Source organism: Haliotis rubra, unplaced genomic scaffold, assembly GCF_003918875.1.
Source record: "Haliotis rubra isolate DU_JTF1 unplaced genomic scaffold, ASM391887v1 Scf107, whole genome shotgun sequence".
Lineage (NCBI taxonomy): Eukaryota > Metazoa > Mollusca > Gastropoda > Lepetellida > Haliotidae > Haliotis > Haliotis rubra.
Window position 1 is genome coordinate 1709331 of NW_025764970.1, and position 20542 is coordinate 1729872.

At 39.6% G+C, this 20542-nt stretch overlaps 2 protein-coding genes across 2 annotated transcripts; one reads left to right on the forward strand and one right to left on the reverse strand.

Annotated features, from left to right (window-relative positions):
* The first annotated feature begins 8876 nt into the window (after positions 1-8876).
* LOC124279790 lies at positions 8877-11165 on the forward strand. The gene is made up of 2 exons (XM_046715670.1): positions 8877-9424; positions 9920-11165. The coding sequence occupies exons 1-2, from the start codon at positions 9025-9027 to the stop codon at positions 11023-11025; spliced, it is 1506 nt and encodes a 501-aa protein (XP_046571626.1). The 5' UTR covers positions 8877-9024; the 3' UTR covers positions 11026-11165.
* On the reverse strand, positions 11162-15226 carry LOC124279780. The gene is made up of 3 exons (XM_046715662.1): positions 15081-15226; positions 14097-14254; positions 11162-13769 (listed from the first exon to the last, which is right to left on the reverse strand). The coding sequence occupies exons 2-3, from the start codon at positions 14252-14254 to the stop codon at positions 11162-11164; spliced, it is 2766 nt and encodes a 921-aa protein (XP_046571618.1). The 5' UTR covers positions 15081-15226.
* Positions 15227-20542: the final 5316 nt, after the last annotated feature.

The following is a 20542-nucleotide window of genomic DNA, read 5'->3' on the forward strand; positions in this document are numbered from 1 at the left end:
CGCAGTTATATTACTGCATGTTATATATACAGAGTTATATTACTGCATGTTATATATACAGAGTTATATTGTTGCATGTTATGTATACATAAGTTATATTACTGCATGTTATGTATACATAAAGTTATATTACTGCATGTTATGTATACACAAAGTTATATTACTGCATGTTATGTATACACAAAGTTATATTACTGCATGTTTTATATACACAGTTTTATTACTGCATGTTTTATATAGTTATATTACTGCATGTTATGTATACATAGTTATATTGCAGCATGCTATATATCCCTACAGTTATATTACTCCATGTTATATATACACAGTTATATTACTACATGTTATGAATACACAAAGTTATATTACTGCATGTTTTATATACATAGTTATATTACTGCATGTTATATATACACACAGCTATATTACTGCATGTTATATATACACACACTTATATTACTGCATGTTATATATACATAATTATATTACGGCATGTTATATATACACAGTTATATTACTGCATGTTATATATACACAGTTATATTTCTGCATGTTATATATGCACAGTTATATTACTGCATGTTATGTATACACAAAGTTATATTACTGCATGTTATATATACCTAGTTATATTACTGCATGTTACACATACACAAAGCTACATTACTGCATGTTATATATACATGCAATTATATTACTGCATGTTATATATAATTATATGCAATTATATTACTGCATGTTATATATACATAGTTATATTACTGCATGCTATATACACACAGCTATATTACGGCATGTTATATATATATACACCAGCCACATAAAGAAACTGTGCATCGTCAAAATATTATCCCAGTTGATAAGTACGATGACAATGTCAAAGGTACATATAAACTTTAATGGAGGGATCATGAGACCATAACAAGTCGGGAGAATTTCAATTGAAAAGTCAATCACAATGACGTCACGAGTCCACAAGCGGGACAGGGGTCAAACGACCATGTCACAAGCTCAACGGGTATGTCCACCATCGGCATTGAGAACAGGAGTGCATCGACGACGCATAGAGCCTATCAAACGTGCACGGAAGGCTTGTGGGATGTCACGCCAGATTCTCTCAAGTTCTGTTGCAAGGTCAAGGACGTTATCTGGCGGATGAGGAAGAAGGCGTAGACATCGATCCATCTCGTCCCAAACATGCTCTATCGGGGAGAGATCCGGTGAATTTGCAGGCCAAGGCAGTAAGTCAACGTTGTGGTGTTGCAAGAAATCCAGAGCAACCCTTGCCGTATGAGGGCGGTCATTGTCCTGTTGGAATGTTAACCCAGGGCCATGACGTTGCAGAAAAGGAATTGCCACAGGTCGAAGAATCTGATCCCTGTAGCCCACACCAGTCAAGTTGCCCTGAACAATCACCAAAGGAGTTCTTTGACGTTCTGTTATTTTACCCCACATCATCACGGAATCACCACCAAAGCGATTCCTCTCCAAGACACAGGCCTGTGCATAACGTTCTCCCACGCGTCTATAGGCACGTTGACGTCCATCACTATGGGAAATGTTAAACCTGGACATTTCTCCACCAAAACAAGGGTCTGCGGACATGATTTCGGCACCACATTCGGCGAGCTTGTCGATGACGTTGTGTCAGGATAGGCCGTATGGCGGGACGTCGTGGTCTGATCCCGTGATGACGTAAACGTTGTCGAACTGTGTTGGTGTGGATACGGAGAAGTCCTGGGATGGTTCGGGCAGTCATCACTGCAGTCTGAAACCTGTGGCGAAGATGGGTCAGCCTTATCCATCTGTCCTGTCTTGGCGTTGTTACACGTAGACGTCCAGAACGTGGCCGAACGATGACGTCATTTGTGTTCTGGTAGCGTCTCACCTGTGCAGAAATGGTGTTCCGGTGGCAGTGGAAATGTGCAGCCATTTGTCGTTGAGACATTCCCCCATGGACCATCCCAATGGCCTCATGACGTTGTGCAGACGTGAGCCTTGGCATGCTATGCGTTTCAATAGCCGTTTAATTTTTTGAACGATCGCAAGGGCAGGGGTTGAATTTTCCAAAGTGACAGTATTGTGTGGCATTCATTTGCTCTGTTTCTCTTTCCTGGAATGCACGTGCAACAACGTATTGCGCGTCTCAAGGACGAACCCGGTGACGTCACGGAACGTGGCACGTGCATGCATGTTGGATACATGTCACTAATGTCTGAGTTTAAATCCTTATGTGTCTACACAGGTTTGATAAATTTAGATTTTAAATTTTTGCATGCACATTTTTTGTATGTGCCTAGTATATATCCCAAAAATTTGTAAAAAAAAAATCTATTAATTACCTATTGTGTTCAAACAATCGTCAAGATATGTAACAAAAGTGTTGATAACATGATTTTACACTATTGGACAAGGGAAAAATCGACTTTACCTGAAAATGTTGATTTTAATGAGATTTCTTACAAGGATCAAAATGGCATCGCGACAACGCAACAGAAATCACCTTCCAGTTGAAATTGTACAGCAAAGAGCATGCACTGTCTGGCAATAAAAATCCAGATTACTTTCGGAAATTGGCATTCGTTTTGAAGGAGTTTCAAGGTCAAATCACTACGCCACGTTTTGACTCTGCGACACGGAACATCGTCATTGAAAGAATGCACCCTGGAGATGACTAATCTTCTGTTGCCAGGCGTCTGAATATTAGTTTGAGCACGATATCACGGCTTGCATCTCGTTACAACCAAACAGGTATAACAAATGACCGTCCCCGTACAGGCAGACCTCGAGTCACCACTGCAGCCCAAGATCGGTACATCCGGGTACTACATTTTGCACAGCAGCCAGGGTGCCTGGACTTCGGAGGATATCCAGTCAGACTGTACGGAACAGGTTGAAAGAGATTGGTCTGACAGCCAGGAGACCAGACGTCGGGACCGTGCTTCGTCGTCACCATCGCGCTCAACGTCTCCGTTATCTAACAGTATCCACTTGGTTGTATAGACATTACCTTCTTCTAAACTGTTGTAAAAAATCATGCGCTAAAGTCTATTTGTGGACGAGTTATACATGTTTGAAAATACAACCTTTTTGCAACAGATTTCTGGCCTATGCGTTTCTTTTTTGGGATAGTATAAATCTGAGTTGACGTCTCAGAGTGATACTTCAGGGTGGCGTCGACGACCTCAGCAGAGGTGTTTCAAACAGAGCTCAGAGATGCCCAAATGCGGCGTCGACTGCAATATTCCGACTATATTACAAGCATTTGTTTATGAGTTACTATCAAATAGTGATGATACTTCTTGTACACGAATAGATGAGTGTAACCAGCTCGACGCGAGAACCGTTCCAAACACATGCAAATACGGTTTTTAATATAATGTCAGTTCCTGTAAGAACGCTCTTCTGCCATGACTATTTGTGTGTGTAAAGCTAACGCCAGCTGCAATGTAAATCACCCGCCCAGTCTTTATTGGCCCCGTATTTACATGCAGATCATGTATGTCTAAGTGAGCGTATTTACATGCAGATCATGTATGTCTAAGTGATGCGTATTTACATGCGGATCATGTATGGCTAAGTGATGCGTATTTACATGCAGATCATGTATGTCTAAGTGAGCGTATTTACATGCAGATCATGTATGTCTAAGTGATGCGTATTTACATGCGGATCATGTATGGCTAAGTGATGCGTATTTACATGCAGACCATGTATGTCTAAGTGATGCGTATTTACATGCGGATCATGTATGTCTAAGTGAGCGTATTTACATGCAGATCATGTATGTCTAAGTGATGCGTATTTACATGCGGATCATGTATGGCTAAGTGATGCGTATTTACATGCAGACCATGTATGTCTAAGTGATGCGTATTTACATGCAGATCATGTATGTCTAAGTGATGCGTATTTACATGCAGATCATGTATGGCTAAGCGATGCGTATTTACATACAGATCATGTATGGCTAAGTGATGCGTATTTACATGCAGATCATGTATGTCTAAGTGATGCGTGTTTACATGCAGATCATGTATGTCTAAGTGATGCGTGTTTACATGCAGATCATGAATGTCTAAGTGATGCGTGTTTACATGCAGATCATGTATGGCTAAGTGATGCGTATTTACATGCAGATCATGTGTGGCTTAGTGATGCGTAGTTACATGCAGATCATGTATGTCTTAGTGATGCGTATTTACATGCAGATCATGTATGGCTAAGTGATGCGTATTTACATGCAGATCATGTGTGGCTAAGTGATGCGTATTTACATGCAGATCATGTATGTTTAAGTGATGCCAGACATTTTTTTTTGAAGATTCAACGATTTGAAAGTATATTTTGCATGAAAGATATCCATAACCAATTATGATCGGATGTGCTGTCATGTTCTTTCTGAATACTAGTAATTTAAGATTGTATCTCTTTTTTCTTCTTCTACTAGTCCTTCGGTGCAAATACTATCATTTAATTAAGTATACGTATATTGGAATGAGAAAATTACTTAAAATATAATTTTAAAAATGTGTTTACAAAGAATCCTTAACTGCGATTGACGTGTATCTTTTCTCTCAGCACGTGCAGAAAATACCATTCTGTGCTACTTCAGTTTTACCTCTCGCAGCCTTTTGCCTTTGAATATTTTGTATTGAGATCAACAAAAGAATGGAATTTCAAGCTTCCTGTCGAGGCTGCCCAAACCCACATTACATACACAATGTATCTATTTGACCATATCCCACATGGAGAGAGAGAGAGAGTGAGATACATCTAATGTCAATGTTAGCACACAGTTTGTTTGGTCATTGTCATTAACGTTGTCTTCAGTGAGATCAGAGGCATCGTCATCATCTTTGTCATCAATGTTGTTCTCATTTATCACCCTCTTATCTACATGGATGATGTCATGTTATAAAGTACAACGAGATATTCAACCTGATTGTTGTTTCGTTAGGGCTCAGCTTGCCACATCAAATGTCATCCAACATTTTCTAGTGCATCATTCATGACCTAATTATTTTATTTCTATAAAGGGTGTCCATGCTTGCTTCAAACAATGAACCCTCTAACAATGAACGTTGAATACTTGCAAAGTGTAACTGAGTGTGTCCATATCAGTGTGTGCAATAGCATGGTGTATGGAACGAGTGTGTTACGTCATCGCATACGTTGTTACACTTGGTCTTCCAGTTGAGAATTGGTCTTAGGGAGTTGTATACATATAAGTGAAACGTTGCTATGATATGTTGTTCTATCTGTGAGACAATGTTTTGAATGTTAATTTCCTGTACTCAGCTCAAGCTGTATGGCAGCAACCTGTACACGATGCAGTCTGGACAAACTAGTTCTAATCAAGAATCAGGTCCATACTTTGGATCAATATGGACAATCCTTGGTCTTCTGACATGATCAAATGTGAATTCTTGAAATTCAGGATATATATGATAACACGTGGAAAATAGTATATATTGGAACAGACAAAAACAACCCAACTCAGGTCACCATGACACAAATCTCGAAGACCGAATTCCATTCACGAATCTAATCTTCGTCCTTTTTCTCTAAATGAGTGACACGGAATCGTTGTGTATTATGAGAATATGTCAAACTGTCCATGTTAATCTGCACCTGACCTGACAAAATTGTCATGAAGGATGATGAACCACAAACGCCATTGAGGCCCTATGACATATCAGGCAGCCTTGTGACAGAGCCTGGCCAACCAATGCAGCTGAGCCTACTCTTAAGAAATGCATAGGTTACTGGGTTCCAAGTCTTACTTGGAGTCCTCTTGGAGGTTTCATAAGGTGGATTGTCTATTTCTATCATAGATCCAAAAATACTTGTAAATTTGTCTTTAGTTATTAGACATAGACGATGTAACATGCTTATGCTGCTTCCTGACTTTGAAGTCATCGGATGGGAACAGAAATGATAAATTGTGGAAATGTCCACATGCTTTATTCCCCAAACGGTTCAACTTACAGACAAATACCTCAACGAGTTCTCCACAGGAAGCGCTTACACTTCGACAAAGGCCAGGAAAGATTGCCAGAAAAGTCGCCTCGTCCTTTGATGCATCTCGCCGATCCTACTGTATGCCCGGAGCAGCCAGATAATGTAATGTTATAATGTAGATAGGGAAGTTAAACCTCAATGATGTTCCGATAGGGTTGTCTGAAAACATCACCGTCAATGTCAGCACAACATTCGTTAGTTATTATAAACAGTCTATTATTAGATGTAAGACACACAAAGATACATTTACAGTAAAATATTTGAAAATATCAATGCCAATGTCATCACAATGTCATCATTTCTTTTTGTTATTTTAAGCAGCCTCTTATTAGATGCAAAATACACTAAAATACATTTACAGTGACACCCTCACCATCACGATAGTGTTAACTGCTGCAAGAAATCTTTAATGTTTTGAAATGGGATTGACTCCTAGTGAGCTAGGTTTTAATTCATTTCCAATGTTAAAGAATACGGAAGGAGCCTTAAAGATAGTGTTGACATTCCAAAGGGACGCTGTATTTGTGTTGTGTATTAGATGTGTACCATGGTGTTCTGTCCATGGAGGTGCATTTAATCCCATATCGAAGGAATATTGAAGGTTTGCACCACACGTATAATCTGTGGAAATAATGTATTATATTTATACCACACCACAATGATATACTGACTTGTGATGCAGATACTGATGATACTGCAGCCTACACTGTATGCAGCCAACATGCTCTGAGAATGTATTCAATAAGACAAAATGCTCTGCAGCAGTGACAAAGATACATGTTTAAGTTGAAGTCAACATCACAATAGTAAATAGGTATCTAAGCAAACAAGGAAGCGGCTTTTATTACACTGGACTCTCTGAGAAGAAACATATATGTCATAGTGAGTGAGTGAGTGAGTTAAAATTTAAAGTGACATTGACAATATTTCAGCCATATCGTGACTAAAACTAGTTCAAAATTTATAATACATACAGATAATATATAAAACCCTGTCAACGAAGGACAGTAAAACCACTAGATTATCACAAAATGAGTTAAAACTAGCTAGCATATAACTTTAAAAGTAGAAAACTATTTTTTGACAATACAATGTAAAAATGGGCTAGAAATCGCCAACAACTGAAGGTAGATCACCATACTAGGGACCATGGGGACTTTCAGTGCCTTTGCTACCTGCATGGACCCTAGCTGGATTTACACAATCCCTTCAGCCATTGGCGTTTATACTGAGATTTAGCCAAACATTAAAATGACAAAAATACTACGATTAAAAACCTGGTAGACTTAACTGTACTTGAAATGTTTTGGGACTTACGTACCCTCTCAGGAGGACAATATTTTTACGCTACGTTAACCCCCTTCGAAGGTACAGCCACTCACAAATTCAATTTCTCATTTAAATCACCAATACTAAAAATGCATGTATGTACAAAACATATGAATCAAAATTCATCTATCATTTCTATTTCAAGGGATACACAACGGAGGATCCTCACCTTTCAATAGGTATACATGAGTATATCTTGTGTGGCCATCTTGGGTGTCCCACTTGTTTTGCATTAGATCACGGATGTAAGTTCTAATGCCAGCTCTGTAATCAGAGTATGGAATAAGAAGTGGTGTCACAGATTTGTTGAGTGCTGCCTTTGCAGCAAGATCAGCCATTGTGTTCCCTGAAATGCCAACGTGGCTGGGTAACCAACAAAAGATGATGTCAGATTGGCCAGTTGCAAGATCATTATACAATTCAATTATTTCAATTAAAAGTGGATGTTTACAAGAGAGATTTTTTATAGCCTGAAGGCAAGAAAGAGAGTCAGAAAAGATTATGTATTGTTTATATTTGATGTGTCTATTAATATATTTAAGAGCTGTTAGTATGGCGTATGCTTCTGCTGTATAAATAGAGCTATTATCCGGTAATCGGGAAGATGGTGTTCTGGATCCAATGACAGTGGCACAAGCAACTGCGCCACCATCCTTGGACCCATCTGTAAATAAGGATTTATATGTGTTATATTTATTTCTTAATTGACTAAGTTCTTGTTTATACTGTAAGTCATTTGTTTCTGATTTTTTAAATGTGGTTAATGTTAGGTCGACTTGTGGCCTAACCAACTGCCAAAGAAGAGAAGAAAGCAAACGGGAAGGAGCAATATTTTCCAGCTCAATGCCGGCAGCAGCAATGAATGGTTTAATTCTGAGCCCAAGAGGCGGAACAAGAGAAGACTTTTTGTTGTACAGATCCTCATAGAGAGGATGAAAGACACAGTTATATGCAGGGTTCGACTGATTAGAAGATAGTTTAGCAATATACTGCAAAGATAATTTGATACGGCGTTGGTTTAGAGAAGGCTCGTCAGCTTCAACATAAATACTATCAATAGGAGAAGTTCGGGAAGATCCAAGACAAAGTCGTAGACCTTGGTGATGGACAGAATCAAGTAGTTTCAAATTGCTTTTACAGGCTCCACCATATACGATGGAGCCATAATCAAGTTTTGACCGGATGAGTGATCTGTACAAATGAAGGCGAGTAGTTTGATCCCCTCCCCACTTTGAATTGGACACGACTTTTAATAGATCTAATGCCTTCAGGCATTTAGTCTTCAAATACTTAATATGTGGTAAAAAGGTCAAATGCTTGTCAAAAACCAGTTCCAAAAACTTGGCTTCCTTTACAACGTTAATTGGAGAGCCATCCAAGTACAGTTCGGGATCTTTATGAGGCTTATATTTCCGACAGAAATGTATACATTTGGTCAGAGACCATATACCGAGGGACAGGCCTCAGCAGTACTTTATCATTAACCATCACTGTCGCGATAATGAGTGCGAACGATACCCGTGAACCCCTGCGGTGTTTTCCCTGGCTGTGGTCCAGATGCGTAGCACATGCGCAGATGCTATCAGCACTGGACTTCCGTAGTCAGGCGAAACATATTACGCAATGGTTTAGTGTCAAGAGTTAATTCCCTTCATCCCCGCGCAGACGCACATGTTGACTATTTACACTTCCGGCTTTTCGGTAAACAACGGGTTTTTGCTGTCGGATGTACGTCCCTTTATAAGGGAAAAACGAACATGTTACTTCACCATTATCTTCGATATGGACGACTTTATTCACTGGGACGATTCCGATTTGGATTTAGACTTACTACTTGGCGAATATACAGATTGTGACACTGAACGTCTGAGTGACGAGGATTGCTTTGGCGGTGATGACATGTACTTTGACAGATCTGAAGATGACAAAGCTCCGTCGACCACCTCTCCTAATCATCACGGAAAAGAGAATACATCGCAATATGCTTGTCCACTTTGCAGTAAAACCTACCGGAGTATCGGGGGCTTTCGTGGTCATGTTTCCAAGAAACACAACAGATCAGATATTAAAGGTAAGCATTCAATTTATTCAATGTATCAGAGTATTTATATGTACCATATGAGGTACCGAAAACAATTTCCGATTTGCTTAATCAAATAATGATATGCTAATGTCTTAAGGCATCTTCAATATTTACAAAATTTACACAATTTCAACACATTTCTTCCAACAGTGACACTGATCATAAATTGATCAAACTATACACATTTCTCAGATACGTACATGTAGTTTCATCCCGGTTGTCACCATTAGCATGTGTTCACTTCACATTAGTGAAAACAATAATATATTTGAATGATTTATCTCAGGCCACCATTTCTTACCGGTAATTCCACTATTTCCTTCATATTAACTGTATACCTCAGCAACCGCCATGAGTTAACATACTTTCTCTTAAAGTATATATTGACTATGTGTGGTGAAGTCCAATGAAACTCTCACATTAATGCTATGTCATCAGTCAATATGCATCACTTGAATATGTCAATACTGTTTTTAATTTTAGCACATGAACATCGACTGGGCTCCACTGTCAAAAACACAGACAACCCCCCTTCAGCAGACAGGACGGATACTCACAGTAAAGAGGAAAACACACCAGTTTTCTTGCCAACAGATGTCGACATGCGGGGTATTCTTACAGAAGTCCTACCAAAGTCTTTGTCTACAATAATCCTTGATCCTATGAACGACGCCTCATGTTCATTGAATGGCCCTCATCTTGTTGCTGTTGCAAAAGAATGCAGCGACAGACCAACTGTTCACAGAAATCTGGTATCAGTTCTGAACCCGGAATTCCATTCAGTTTTTGACAAGTTTGGAAAAGGTTGTTCCCTTTCGTCTGACAGAGAACAGTTATGGATGAAATTTCATCAGATGCGACTTAATGAAGGCTTACAGTCAGACATTCACAACATTTTGGTCGAAGTGACAAGTGAATCACACAGGATCATCCACATTTTTGCACAGTGCTTGTTGGATCGCATCTTGAGGAACATGCTAAAGCACCTGTCAGAATCCATTCAAAAACAGTCGCATCAAACAGCATCAGCAATCAGTGACAATGACCAGGCAGTGTTGTACTATATATCGGGATACATACTGCATGCTCTATTGAAGAAAAGGGCTATCTTTGGAATGGATATAGAGCAACACCTTGGAGAACTCTTCTTACTTTCTGATGCAACTTCCAAAGAAGAGTACATTGTCAGGTTTAGTAAGTGGACAGAGAAAATGAACAGAGGGGGTCTAAAATTCCCAAGTGACAATTTCTATCTACTCATAAGGTCTTTTGAAATTGAAATTAGAAAGCATGTTCAACTTTCTAAGTTGTGCGCCTCCTCTCTCTTATGTGATAAACTTAAAGAGACAGTAATGTCAAGCTACATGGTCTCCTACTACTGGGACAAATTACTCTCTTGTGAGGATGGCCTGAAGCTCAGAGTCTTGGAGTTCATTGTGGACTTATTTCTCCGTGTACGTGGAGGTGATGTAGCTAAATACTCAAAACGTCAGCTCCAGAAGGAAATGAGGGGGATTAAGAATCGCAAAGGAGTAAAAAGGAGCAGATCGCTCAGGGGAACATTAAAGGAACATGGGAACACAAACTAGATTGTACTGTGAAAATATTATGTATTTACAATAACTGTTGTAAAATTATTAAACCACCTGATGCTGCATCGCTGTACCACAATTTAACTTTCAATGTCATGTTATGCATCAGTGAATGAATGAACATGTGACCATTTTAATTCAAACGCTTTTGTTTCTTTCTTGGCATAGGGGTGTCATCAACAGTTACCCTGGCTACGGCTGCACCCCTCTTCTGTGAAATATTGCCTCTGATAGGTTGCAGAGCTGATGAACCTATAACTTTCATCTCAGAAATCATGTGCTTAACATTGTACACTGATGGATTGTCATTTGCCCCTCCTTTTTGTCTATACTGGCCAAACTGCTCCTCAAGTGGGTCCTGATTGAATCTATGGGTCAAGACATATTCAGCACCATTAGTTAATAGGTATCTAACACATTCTACAATTGACTTAACAGATATATGGAGTCCTTTCAATGTCTGATGACTGAGCATCATGCGTCTTCTTTCCGCTAATGTCATGTCACCTGGACGCCTCATGACACTCTCCTCCCATGACTTGAAAAAGTCCAAAAAATTGTTTACTAAATAATCCAACCGAGGATCATTAACATCCCTGTATTCCTTCTTGTTTGAATTTCTGGACATAACTCCTTCTCTTAAACTTCTTGTATTTAAACAGTCAAAGAACTTGTCCATGTGTCTTATGAAGTTAACAGTTTCTTTCACTTCGTCTCCATAGTGTTCCTCCAGAGCATTACTTACAGTTGTACTGAACACCTCTGCGGCTAGATTGACTTTCATTGTTGAAAATGATGTCAAATCAATATGGTCCCTTGTAAGTTTGTACGTTTTACAATAAAGTGAGTTCTCCACAAATTGTTCATACAGTCTCACAATCTGCAGCCAGCTTATATCGTAACCATCTTTCCACAGCTGTCTGGACATCTTGTGGGAGCCTGAATTGGCAAAACAATTCCTTGTGGTTTTGAGCAGATGAGGCACATCTGATATGAAATATAATTTCCGTTTTGGATATGAATAAGGATTCCATGTCCAGTAGGTATTACCCAATTGTGGCACATGATGCAATTCAAAAAAATTCCTATTTGGGGTAGCACCATCACACGTGATGAAGATAGGCATCAATCCAATGTTCTCTAGCGTTAGAACTGTTTCCCACAATATAGAGTATAAATATGACGATTCAATGCTTCTTGTAGCAAAAGCTGCATACGGATACCGGAAATCTGCTACAATACCGCGGATCATTATCACTAGCATAGTACGGGCTAACTGGGGTTGTGTGTCCTTCAATGAATCTTCCAATTGTAGCAGTTCATTACCAGTTTTATCAAGGTCCATATATCCAACTAATTCCCCAGATGATCTGTCATATACGAGTCCTTCTGATACTTTCACTTCGTCCTGCAAAATGCCAACATAGGATTTAACATCACTCTCCAGCATGCCAAAGGCCTTTGCTTCCTGCATCAGATGTTTACCATATTCAGGATGGAATCCAAGAATGCTGGGCAAAGAATGGGAATAATCAAATAGGGTTCTCTTGCTTGGCAGTTTTATAAAACCTGTATTCCGTGCAGCGTCATAAGCTTTTCTGCTCTTGCTCCGCAAGTAAAGACACCATTTGATCACCATAGGGTGCCATCTCATGGAACGTTTGTCAGTTAGGTTTGAATACTTCACTTGTTGTTCCCAAAATAATCTTTGCAGAGAGTTTTCATCCGGATAACTTCTTTGTACCTCAGAGCTGTATTCTTTTAGCATGTGTCTCAAGTCCTCATCGCTTGTAGTATTTAGTTTTAGTCCTTTATTCCCAAATGTATGAAACACTTTTCTTTTCAGTTGACCTAATTCACTCTTAAGTGCCTGATTGTGAGTTTTAACAGCTTGAAATTTGTTCACAAGTTCCATTTTTGTCATGTGCTTATGTGTCTTATGAGACAGTTTGTGAGGGTGTGGCTGACATGGTTTAGGAGATAGGCTATTGCGTGACAGTACTTTCCTGAGAGTAGAACGGTACCTACAACAATGTTCGCATCTCGTTTTCCCAAAAGCTAGCAGGGCACAACGTGCTGACCGGATGGTTGAGCTAAATTCAATGCCGTTGATGTTTACACCAAAGTCACATTCTCTATATGCTGATATGCCTGGACCAGCAGTCTGACTCAACCCAACACCTATCGGAACAAGATGGCTGTATTTGTCTTCATAATTTCCGAGGCAGACATGGTAAGAGGACAACTTTGACAGCAGTTTCTTGACATCTTTGAGAGTTGAAAAGAACTTGGGCAAACCAATCCAAAAATCATGATCATGTCCAATTTTCTGTCTGTGAACAGAGATAGATGCCATCAGTGATGGTGTGATTGTCACTGCCAGTTTTACAGCTAAGTCAGAACCCTCATAAAACTGAGCTAATTTTATCACATCCTCTTTTGTCCGGATAATTGTGAAGTCTCCAAGTTGGTCATACTCTTCAAATAAAGTATTTTTCAAACATGAGTATTGTTGGTATCTTCTGTGATGAAGTATGCCAGTGACAACGTCGTCCAGATTGTCATCAGGGTTGTACTGGTGCATCTTGCCGACAAGGACATAAAACGCATCTGCAGAGCAGTTGTCAGAATCTGTTGATGCACCATGACTGTGAGATTCACTTGCAACTGCTTCTTGGTGGTGTTCAGCAGCACCGATGTGAAAAGCTGCCCAAGCTTCAGCCCACTGTAGTTGTCTAACACTGAAACAAAAATTAAGATATTAAAATATAATCATACTACTCAATTTATAAAGATTTCCAAACAACAAACATTTTTGCATATTCATGGATGTCATACAACATTTACCTGTGAAGGTCCGGGTTAGAATATTGGCCATGCTTGTCGTAAGAGGTGATTATTTTTCAGACCGCTGCCATGTAGCTTGAATATTGCTGCGTGCGGCGTAAAACTAAACTCACACTACACAATATTTAATCAAGTCTTTGTTAAGATTACTGATATTTGGTTGAAGTACAATCACTGTGCATTATCTAATTCATAATGAATGTCATGCATACAGTACTTACATATTGTCATCCAATATTCCTGGTAGACATGTTGTGTTGTCATGAAGTGTGGTCGGTGAAGCTGCATCCCTTATAGTTGATTGCTGATCCACACTTTTAGACTTAGTGCCAGAACGCTTAGATCGCCTTCCAATGCATCCTTTTTTGTATCGTGGCATCTAAAAGAACAATTAATCAAATGTAAGCTAAACATATACTTCTACTTTACATGATCACACCCAGTGTTTTCACTTAATGTCAGTACAAGGAAAAATTTAGTATACAGGACATACATTTACAGTACAGTGACGCAAACTGTGACAAGGGGGAATAATATGAAAATATGGAAGTAAATAATACGGTAATTAATTTGAAGCCCGGACAATATTCATTCAAATTTGTTTTGATATTGAAAATCGCTGATTTTAACTAAAGGACAATTGCTAAGCGACATCCTAAAACGTTTCAGCGTGGGCTAGTGTTTTTCACATCATCGCACAAAACCCATCATAAGATAAAAGCATATTATTTTTCATATCAATGCATACAGAAAAGAGTGCTGAATGCAAAAATATAAGTGACATTCTCATGGAGCGATTTATTACTAAAACCAGCGTACCACAAGATATAGCATAATCAGGTGTTTTCAGTATGACGAAATAACAGGGTTGCAATTACAGATACACTTTCATTGCCGATTTTAACAGAATACAAAAACAAACTACGAAATAATGTACACTGCGTGAAAAAACAATAACCGATCGTCCAATACAACCCAGTAACTAAGGACTTTGCTGACGTTTCACTTGACAAGATGTTCTGGAAAAATGTCTATTTTCCACGATTTCGCCGAAGGAAGCCATTTTATTTGACCACAACAAAGGGGATCACCACAGTGCATGGTATATTCCTTTCGAAGATACTATGTGCTCCATACATTTGTGAGATACTTACAATAAATGGTTGTCATCTCTTACAAAATCAAATGAAAGTAGTTTAACTTACCGTGGATGATACAGATGAAGGTAAAAACACCGATGTGAGCCTTCGAATCTCGCAGATCTCGCAAAGCCTCGCGGTAATGATCGCTTTGTCTCGCGCGGCAGTGATCACTTCCTAATTAGCTCTGAGGCCCGTCCCTCGGTATATGGTCTCTGATTTGGTCTTTATCTGTTAAAATTTAAAGCCATTCTCAAGTGACCATTTATGAATTATATTTAAACACATCTGTAATTGTCTCTCGATGGTATGCATATTTTTACCACGACATGAAAAGTTAAAATCATCCACAAACAATGACCCATCTATTGAGTCATTTAATACTTTTGAGAGACTATTGATTTTTATGCTAAACAATGTAACGGACAAAATACTGCCTTGTGGAACCCCCTGATCCTGATTATAATGGTCAGACAGGGTTGATTCAACACGCACTTGAAAGTGCCTGTCAGCTAAAAACTGTGATATAAAATGAGGCAAATGGCCTCTCAAACCAAAGTCATGTAAATCTCTTAAAATACCATGTTTCCATGTTGTATCATAAGCTTTCTCTAGGTCAAAAAAAGATTGATACAGTATGCTGGTTATTTACAATGGAATTTTTAACGAATGATTCTAGTCGAACCAAATGGTCGATAGAGCTTCTATTTTTACGAAAACCACATTGAATGTTAGTAATTAGATTATTGGATTCTAGAAACCACACTAATCTATTATTGACCATGCGTTCCATGGTCTTGCAAACGCAGCTAGTTAATGAAATAGGTCTGTAGTTTGATGGATCTGTATGATCCCGGCCAGGCTTAGGTATTGGTACAACAATGGCATGACGCCACGAAGGAGGAAAATGCCCTGTCGTCCAAATATTATCAAAAATGTTCAGAAGTATACAAGACAAGCATTAGGTAAAAAAAGCTGATAGTGGATATTATCAGCACCTGTTGCCGTATCATGAGCTTGCGTTAATGCAGTATTCAGCTCATGTAGTTAAAATACCTCATTATAATCTTCACCATTATCAGAATGAAAGTTAATTTTAAGTTTTTCTTGATTATCTTTATATTTCTGAAACTTTGGATTGTAGTTGGATGAAGAAGAATGTCTAGCTAAAGTTTCACCCAACTTGTTTGCAATGTCAATTTTATCAGTTAACAGATCGTGGCCATCTTTCAGATCATGAACACTAGAACTTCTACCTTTGCCCTTGATTCTCTGTATCATGTTCCATACCTTCGTCATTGGTGTACGTGAATTAATCTTTGATACAAAGTTCTTCCAGGACTGACGTTAACTTTGTTTAAAAGTACGTCGAGCCTTGGCATTATTCATTTTTAAATTATTGAAATTGTGGACTGTAGGATTGCGGCGAAAGTATTTCTCTGCCTTCTTCCTACACTTCCTAGCTTGTTTTCAATCGTCAGTAAACCATGGTTTACGAATGTGTGGCTTAGCAGAAGCCTTAGGAATAGTTTCATCGGCAATATTATTCAGTTTATCAGAGAACAGCTGAATCGAATCTGGAGCATTGACAAACAATTCTGATTTCAAGTTGTCAGCACATAGTGTCTGAAATAATGGCCAGTTGGCCTTATTAAAATTCCACCTTGTTGCAGGTGGGTCATCAGTCGGGATTATAGCTGAAAGTATTGTGGGAAAATGGTAACTTCCACACAGGTCATCATGAACTGACCATTCGAATTCGTTATAAATACTTGGATCTGTGAGCGACAGATCGAGTGCAGAATAAGTTCCCGAACCAGGGTGTAAATATGTGACAGATCCATCATTAAATATACATAAATTATTGTTTGTAATGAAGTCCTCAAGAATTTTTCCTTTATTGTTGGTATCGGTACTTCCCCACAAAGGGTTATGTCCGTTAAGATCACCCATGATTATAAATGGTTGTGGAAGCTGTTCAAAAAGATCCTGGAGGTCAGACTGCTGAAGAATTGAAGACGGAGAAATATATAAAGAACAAAGTGTAAAGGTTATCTGTAAAGTAAGACGGACAGCAACAGCTTGAAGATTGCTTTTAAGAGTAACCGGGCTATGGATAACACCCTGCCTCACTAGAATAGAAGCGCCGCCAGTTGCTTTATCACCTGGAGGGGAGAATGAATGAAAAGAATTGTATTGACGCAATTCAAATTTATCAGTACTTTTCAGGTACGTCTCTTGTAAACTAAAAGCCGATGGTTTAATATCTTGCGATAGTAGTTGTAGATCATTAAAATTGTTCCTAAGGCCTCTGCAAATTCCATTGTAGTAATTTCATAAAACAAATTTAAGGAGGTTCAACTGGAGATCGTGAGCGCATGGAAGTGCAACTCCTACACCCTGTATGTGAGTGAGTGATCTCCATATCAAGTGGTTCAAATGGATTTTGAACCGTCACAGGAGGTGTCGACGAAGGAGACTCTTCCAAATGTTGAAGAGCTCTGGTCTTTCTTCTCAATTTGTTCTTTTCCTTATTCGACAGGTGGACAACGCTCTCTGTTGCCTGTGTTGAATTAATATCATCTGGCTGTGATTCCTCAGTCTGGGATGCTGATGAGCGTTGACAATCTCGTGATATTGAAGTATTGTCACTCAAGTTCATCTGAGTTGCATTTACCAAGGGAAGTCAGTCTGACAGGAAGTTGAAACTGTTTTTTTAATAGATGGCGAAACAGAAGAAGAAACTGTGGCCGAATATGTTTGACCAATAGAAGATTTTGACTGAGCGTTAACTAATTTCTTTGCCTCAAAGTACGAGATGTTATTCATGCATTTGATTTTAAGAACTTGGCTTTCATAGTCAAACTTTGGGCAAGATTTAGACGAAGCCAGATGTTCATCACTGCAATTTGCGCACTTGATGTTACCAGTGCAATCGGTACTGTCATGGGTTCCACTGCAGCGTGAGCAGATAGACTTGCCAGTACATGATCTTGCACCATGGCCAAACTTTTGGCGTTTATAACACCGGAGTGTATTTGGTACATAAACCTCCACTCCGAAATTACAGTATCCAGCCTTAATAAATTGAGGAAGCATAGTCAGACCAAAAGTGAAGAGGTAAGTGTTTGTTATTATCACTTTTGAATCCTGTTGAAACGCTTCACAGAAATAACACCTTGATCCGTCAACTCTGCCACAATATCTTCTTTAGACATGTCTGATAAACAACGCGACCTGTCTCTAACAATACCTCTACAAGTGTTCAGTGTCTTGTGAACCGAGACAACGACATGTTTATTCACAAACTGCTGCGATCCTAGCAGATTCACAGATTGCTGTCGTCGTATACATTCTACCAAAAGAGAACCGTTTCGGAGGCGAGTGACATTCTTTACCTCTCCGCAGACACATTGGATGCCCTTGGAGACGGCAAAAGGATTAATATTCAATGGACTTCCATCATCAGTAGAAATAACCAAAAATCTTGGCAAAGAATCTTTCATGAAAGGGGATACTTCTTCGTCAGATGATGAAGAAAGATGTCTCCGCTTATTTGTCCTTGATGAACCAGATTGAGTGTTTTTAGCCATGGTGTAATAATATAATTCAGCAACCCTGCCCCCCACCCGCCATCGAGTGTCAACAAGGACGGTATCGCAGTGGAAACCAGACAGCAATACCAGGGTTACAGGGATGCCATACTCCAGAAAATACAGACTTGAAAAGCCATGATATCTTAAAGAATAAGTGCCAAGCTGGTTCGGCCCATGACGCTTTTCTAAAGAACACGGAATTCAGAGGTCTATATAACCAGATTGGCCCATGAGCCACCGCCTTCTGGCATAGGACTCTAGGCAATTAGATACATTCATAATTTATGCACTGAAAGTTTAAACGACCAAATACCCAATAATAGAAATGTGCAAAAATATTCACCATGCACAGGGCTTGGCGTGACCAGCCGATTGATTGGACCGGGCCAGTTCAACCACCCGTCTAGGTGAAGTAAGGGGCGAAGTGGTGTGTTGGGCAAAGGAACACTGTTCCTGGAACCAGTGCCCTCAACCACCAGCCTCTCGTCCTCCACCGACACAGGGGAGCAACCCACGGCCAACAGGTTGGTGGACCAAATATACCCCCGGGTCCACAACGGGGGGTCGAAGAGCGCCTAGCGTTACCCAGCACCCACCACGAGGAGGTGGCTCTTCACGGGTGCCTATATGTCATAGGGATCGGTGACATGTATGTAAGTCTGTATGTAACTTTGTTTTTTTGGTACTCTTTTAACCATTACACACGAACGATTTGTGGTTAGACTTATGCGGAACACCAAATTCTTAAAAAACGTGTGGTTAATTAATACCGAGCGATTTAAAGTTGCCAAAAAGTCGCCTGCTTCACTCTCGCCCACCAACGAAACCACAGACAGGTTACGTAACTCTGTCGCCAGAGCACTGCAGTGACGTCATATGAGAAAGGATTTTCAGTAAGTTGTATATAAAGAGTGTAGCAAGCTCGTCATTTTGATGATTTCTCGAAATCAACGAAGACATGCCGAATCGTTGCGTTGTCGTCAATTGCTCCTAGGGATCGGGCGATGGTGTCACCATGCACAGATTTCCACAGGACCCCGCATTGGCCATCAATCAAATACATATTTTACTACCAGTAGAAAGTAGTCTTGATTTTGTAACTCGGTCTAATATACGAAAAAGTGATCTATCGTTTCAGGTATTTCACACTGGTGTATAGTCTCATTGGTCACCCAAGATAGCACACCTGGCTACTATCTCCTACGTAGGACTTAATTGCATATCTCCTACGTAGGACTACAGTATCTCCTACGTAGGACTTACTATCTCCTACGTAGGACTTAGTATCTCCGTTACTTAGTATCTCCTACGTAGGACTTAGTATCTCCTACGTAGGACTTAGTATCTCCTACGTAGGACTTAGTATCTCCTACGTAGGACTTAGTATCTCCTACGTAGGACTTAGTATCTCCTACGTAGGACTTACTATCTCCTACGTAGGGCATACTATCTCCTACGTAGTACTTAATATATCCTTTTAAGGATGGTTATTAAGTTGAGAAATGTTTGGCTATGCAGGACGTTAGATAGTCGAAATGTGAGTCAGTGAATATTCATGACACTAACGCAGTGTTACTATACAGTGTTATTGTGTGTGTATTACGTTAGGGTGACGTGGACCCTGTTCTAATTGCAGTTATGGAGGTTTGGGTATGGTTATGTTTAATCTATCATACATACATCTATTCACACACACACACACACACACACACACACACACACACACACACACAGGGAGAGGTGGGTGGGATGGTTGGGGTGAGGTTGTGATATGAAACTCGGGTTATAACACGACCTCCGCAAGTTGTTGCTTGTCTTGATGGGGCTAGGTTGGATCGGATGCAACGCTCGTTTGCGGTTTTATTCGTAATTGTTTACAGGTTGACTTGACTGGGGTGGACAAGTGTTGAGTGCGGCGTAAAACAATACGAA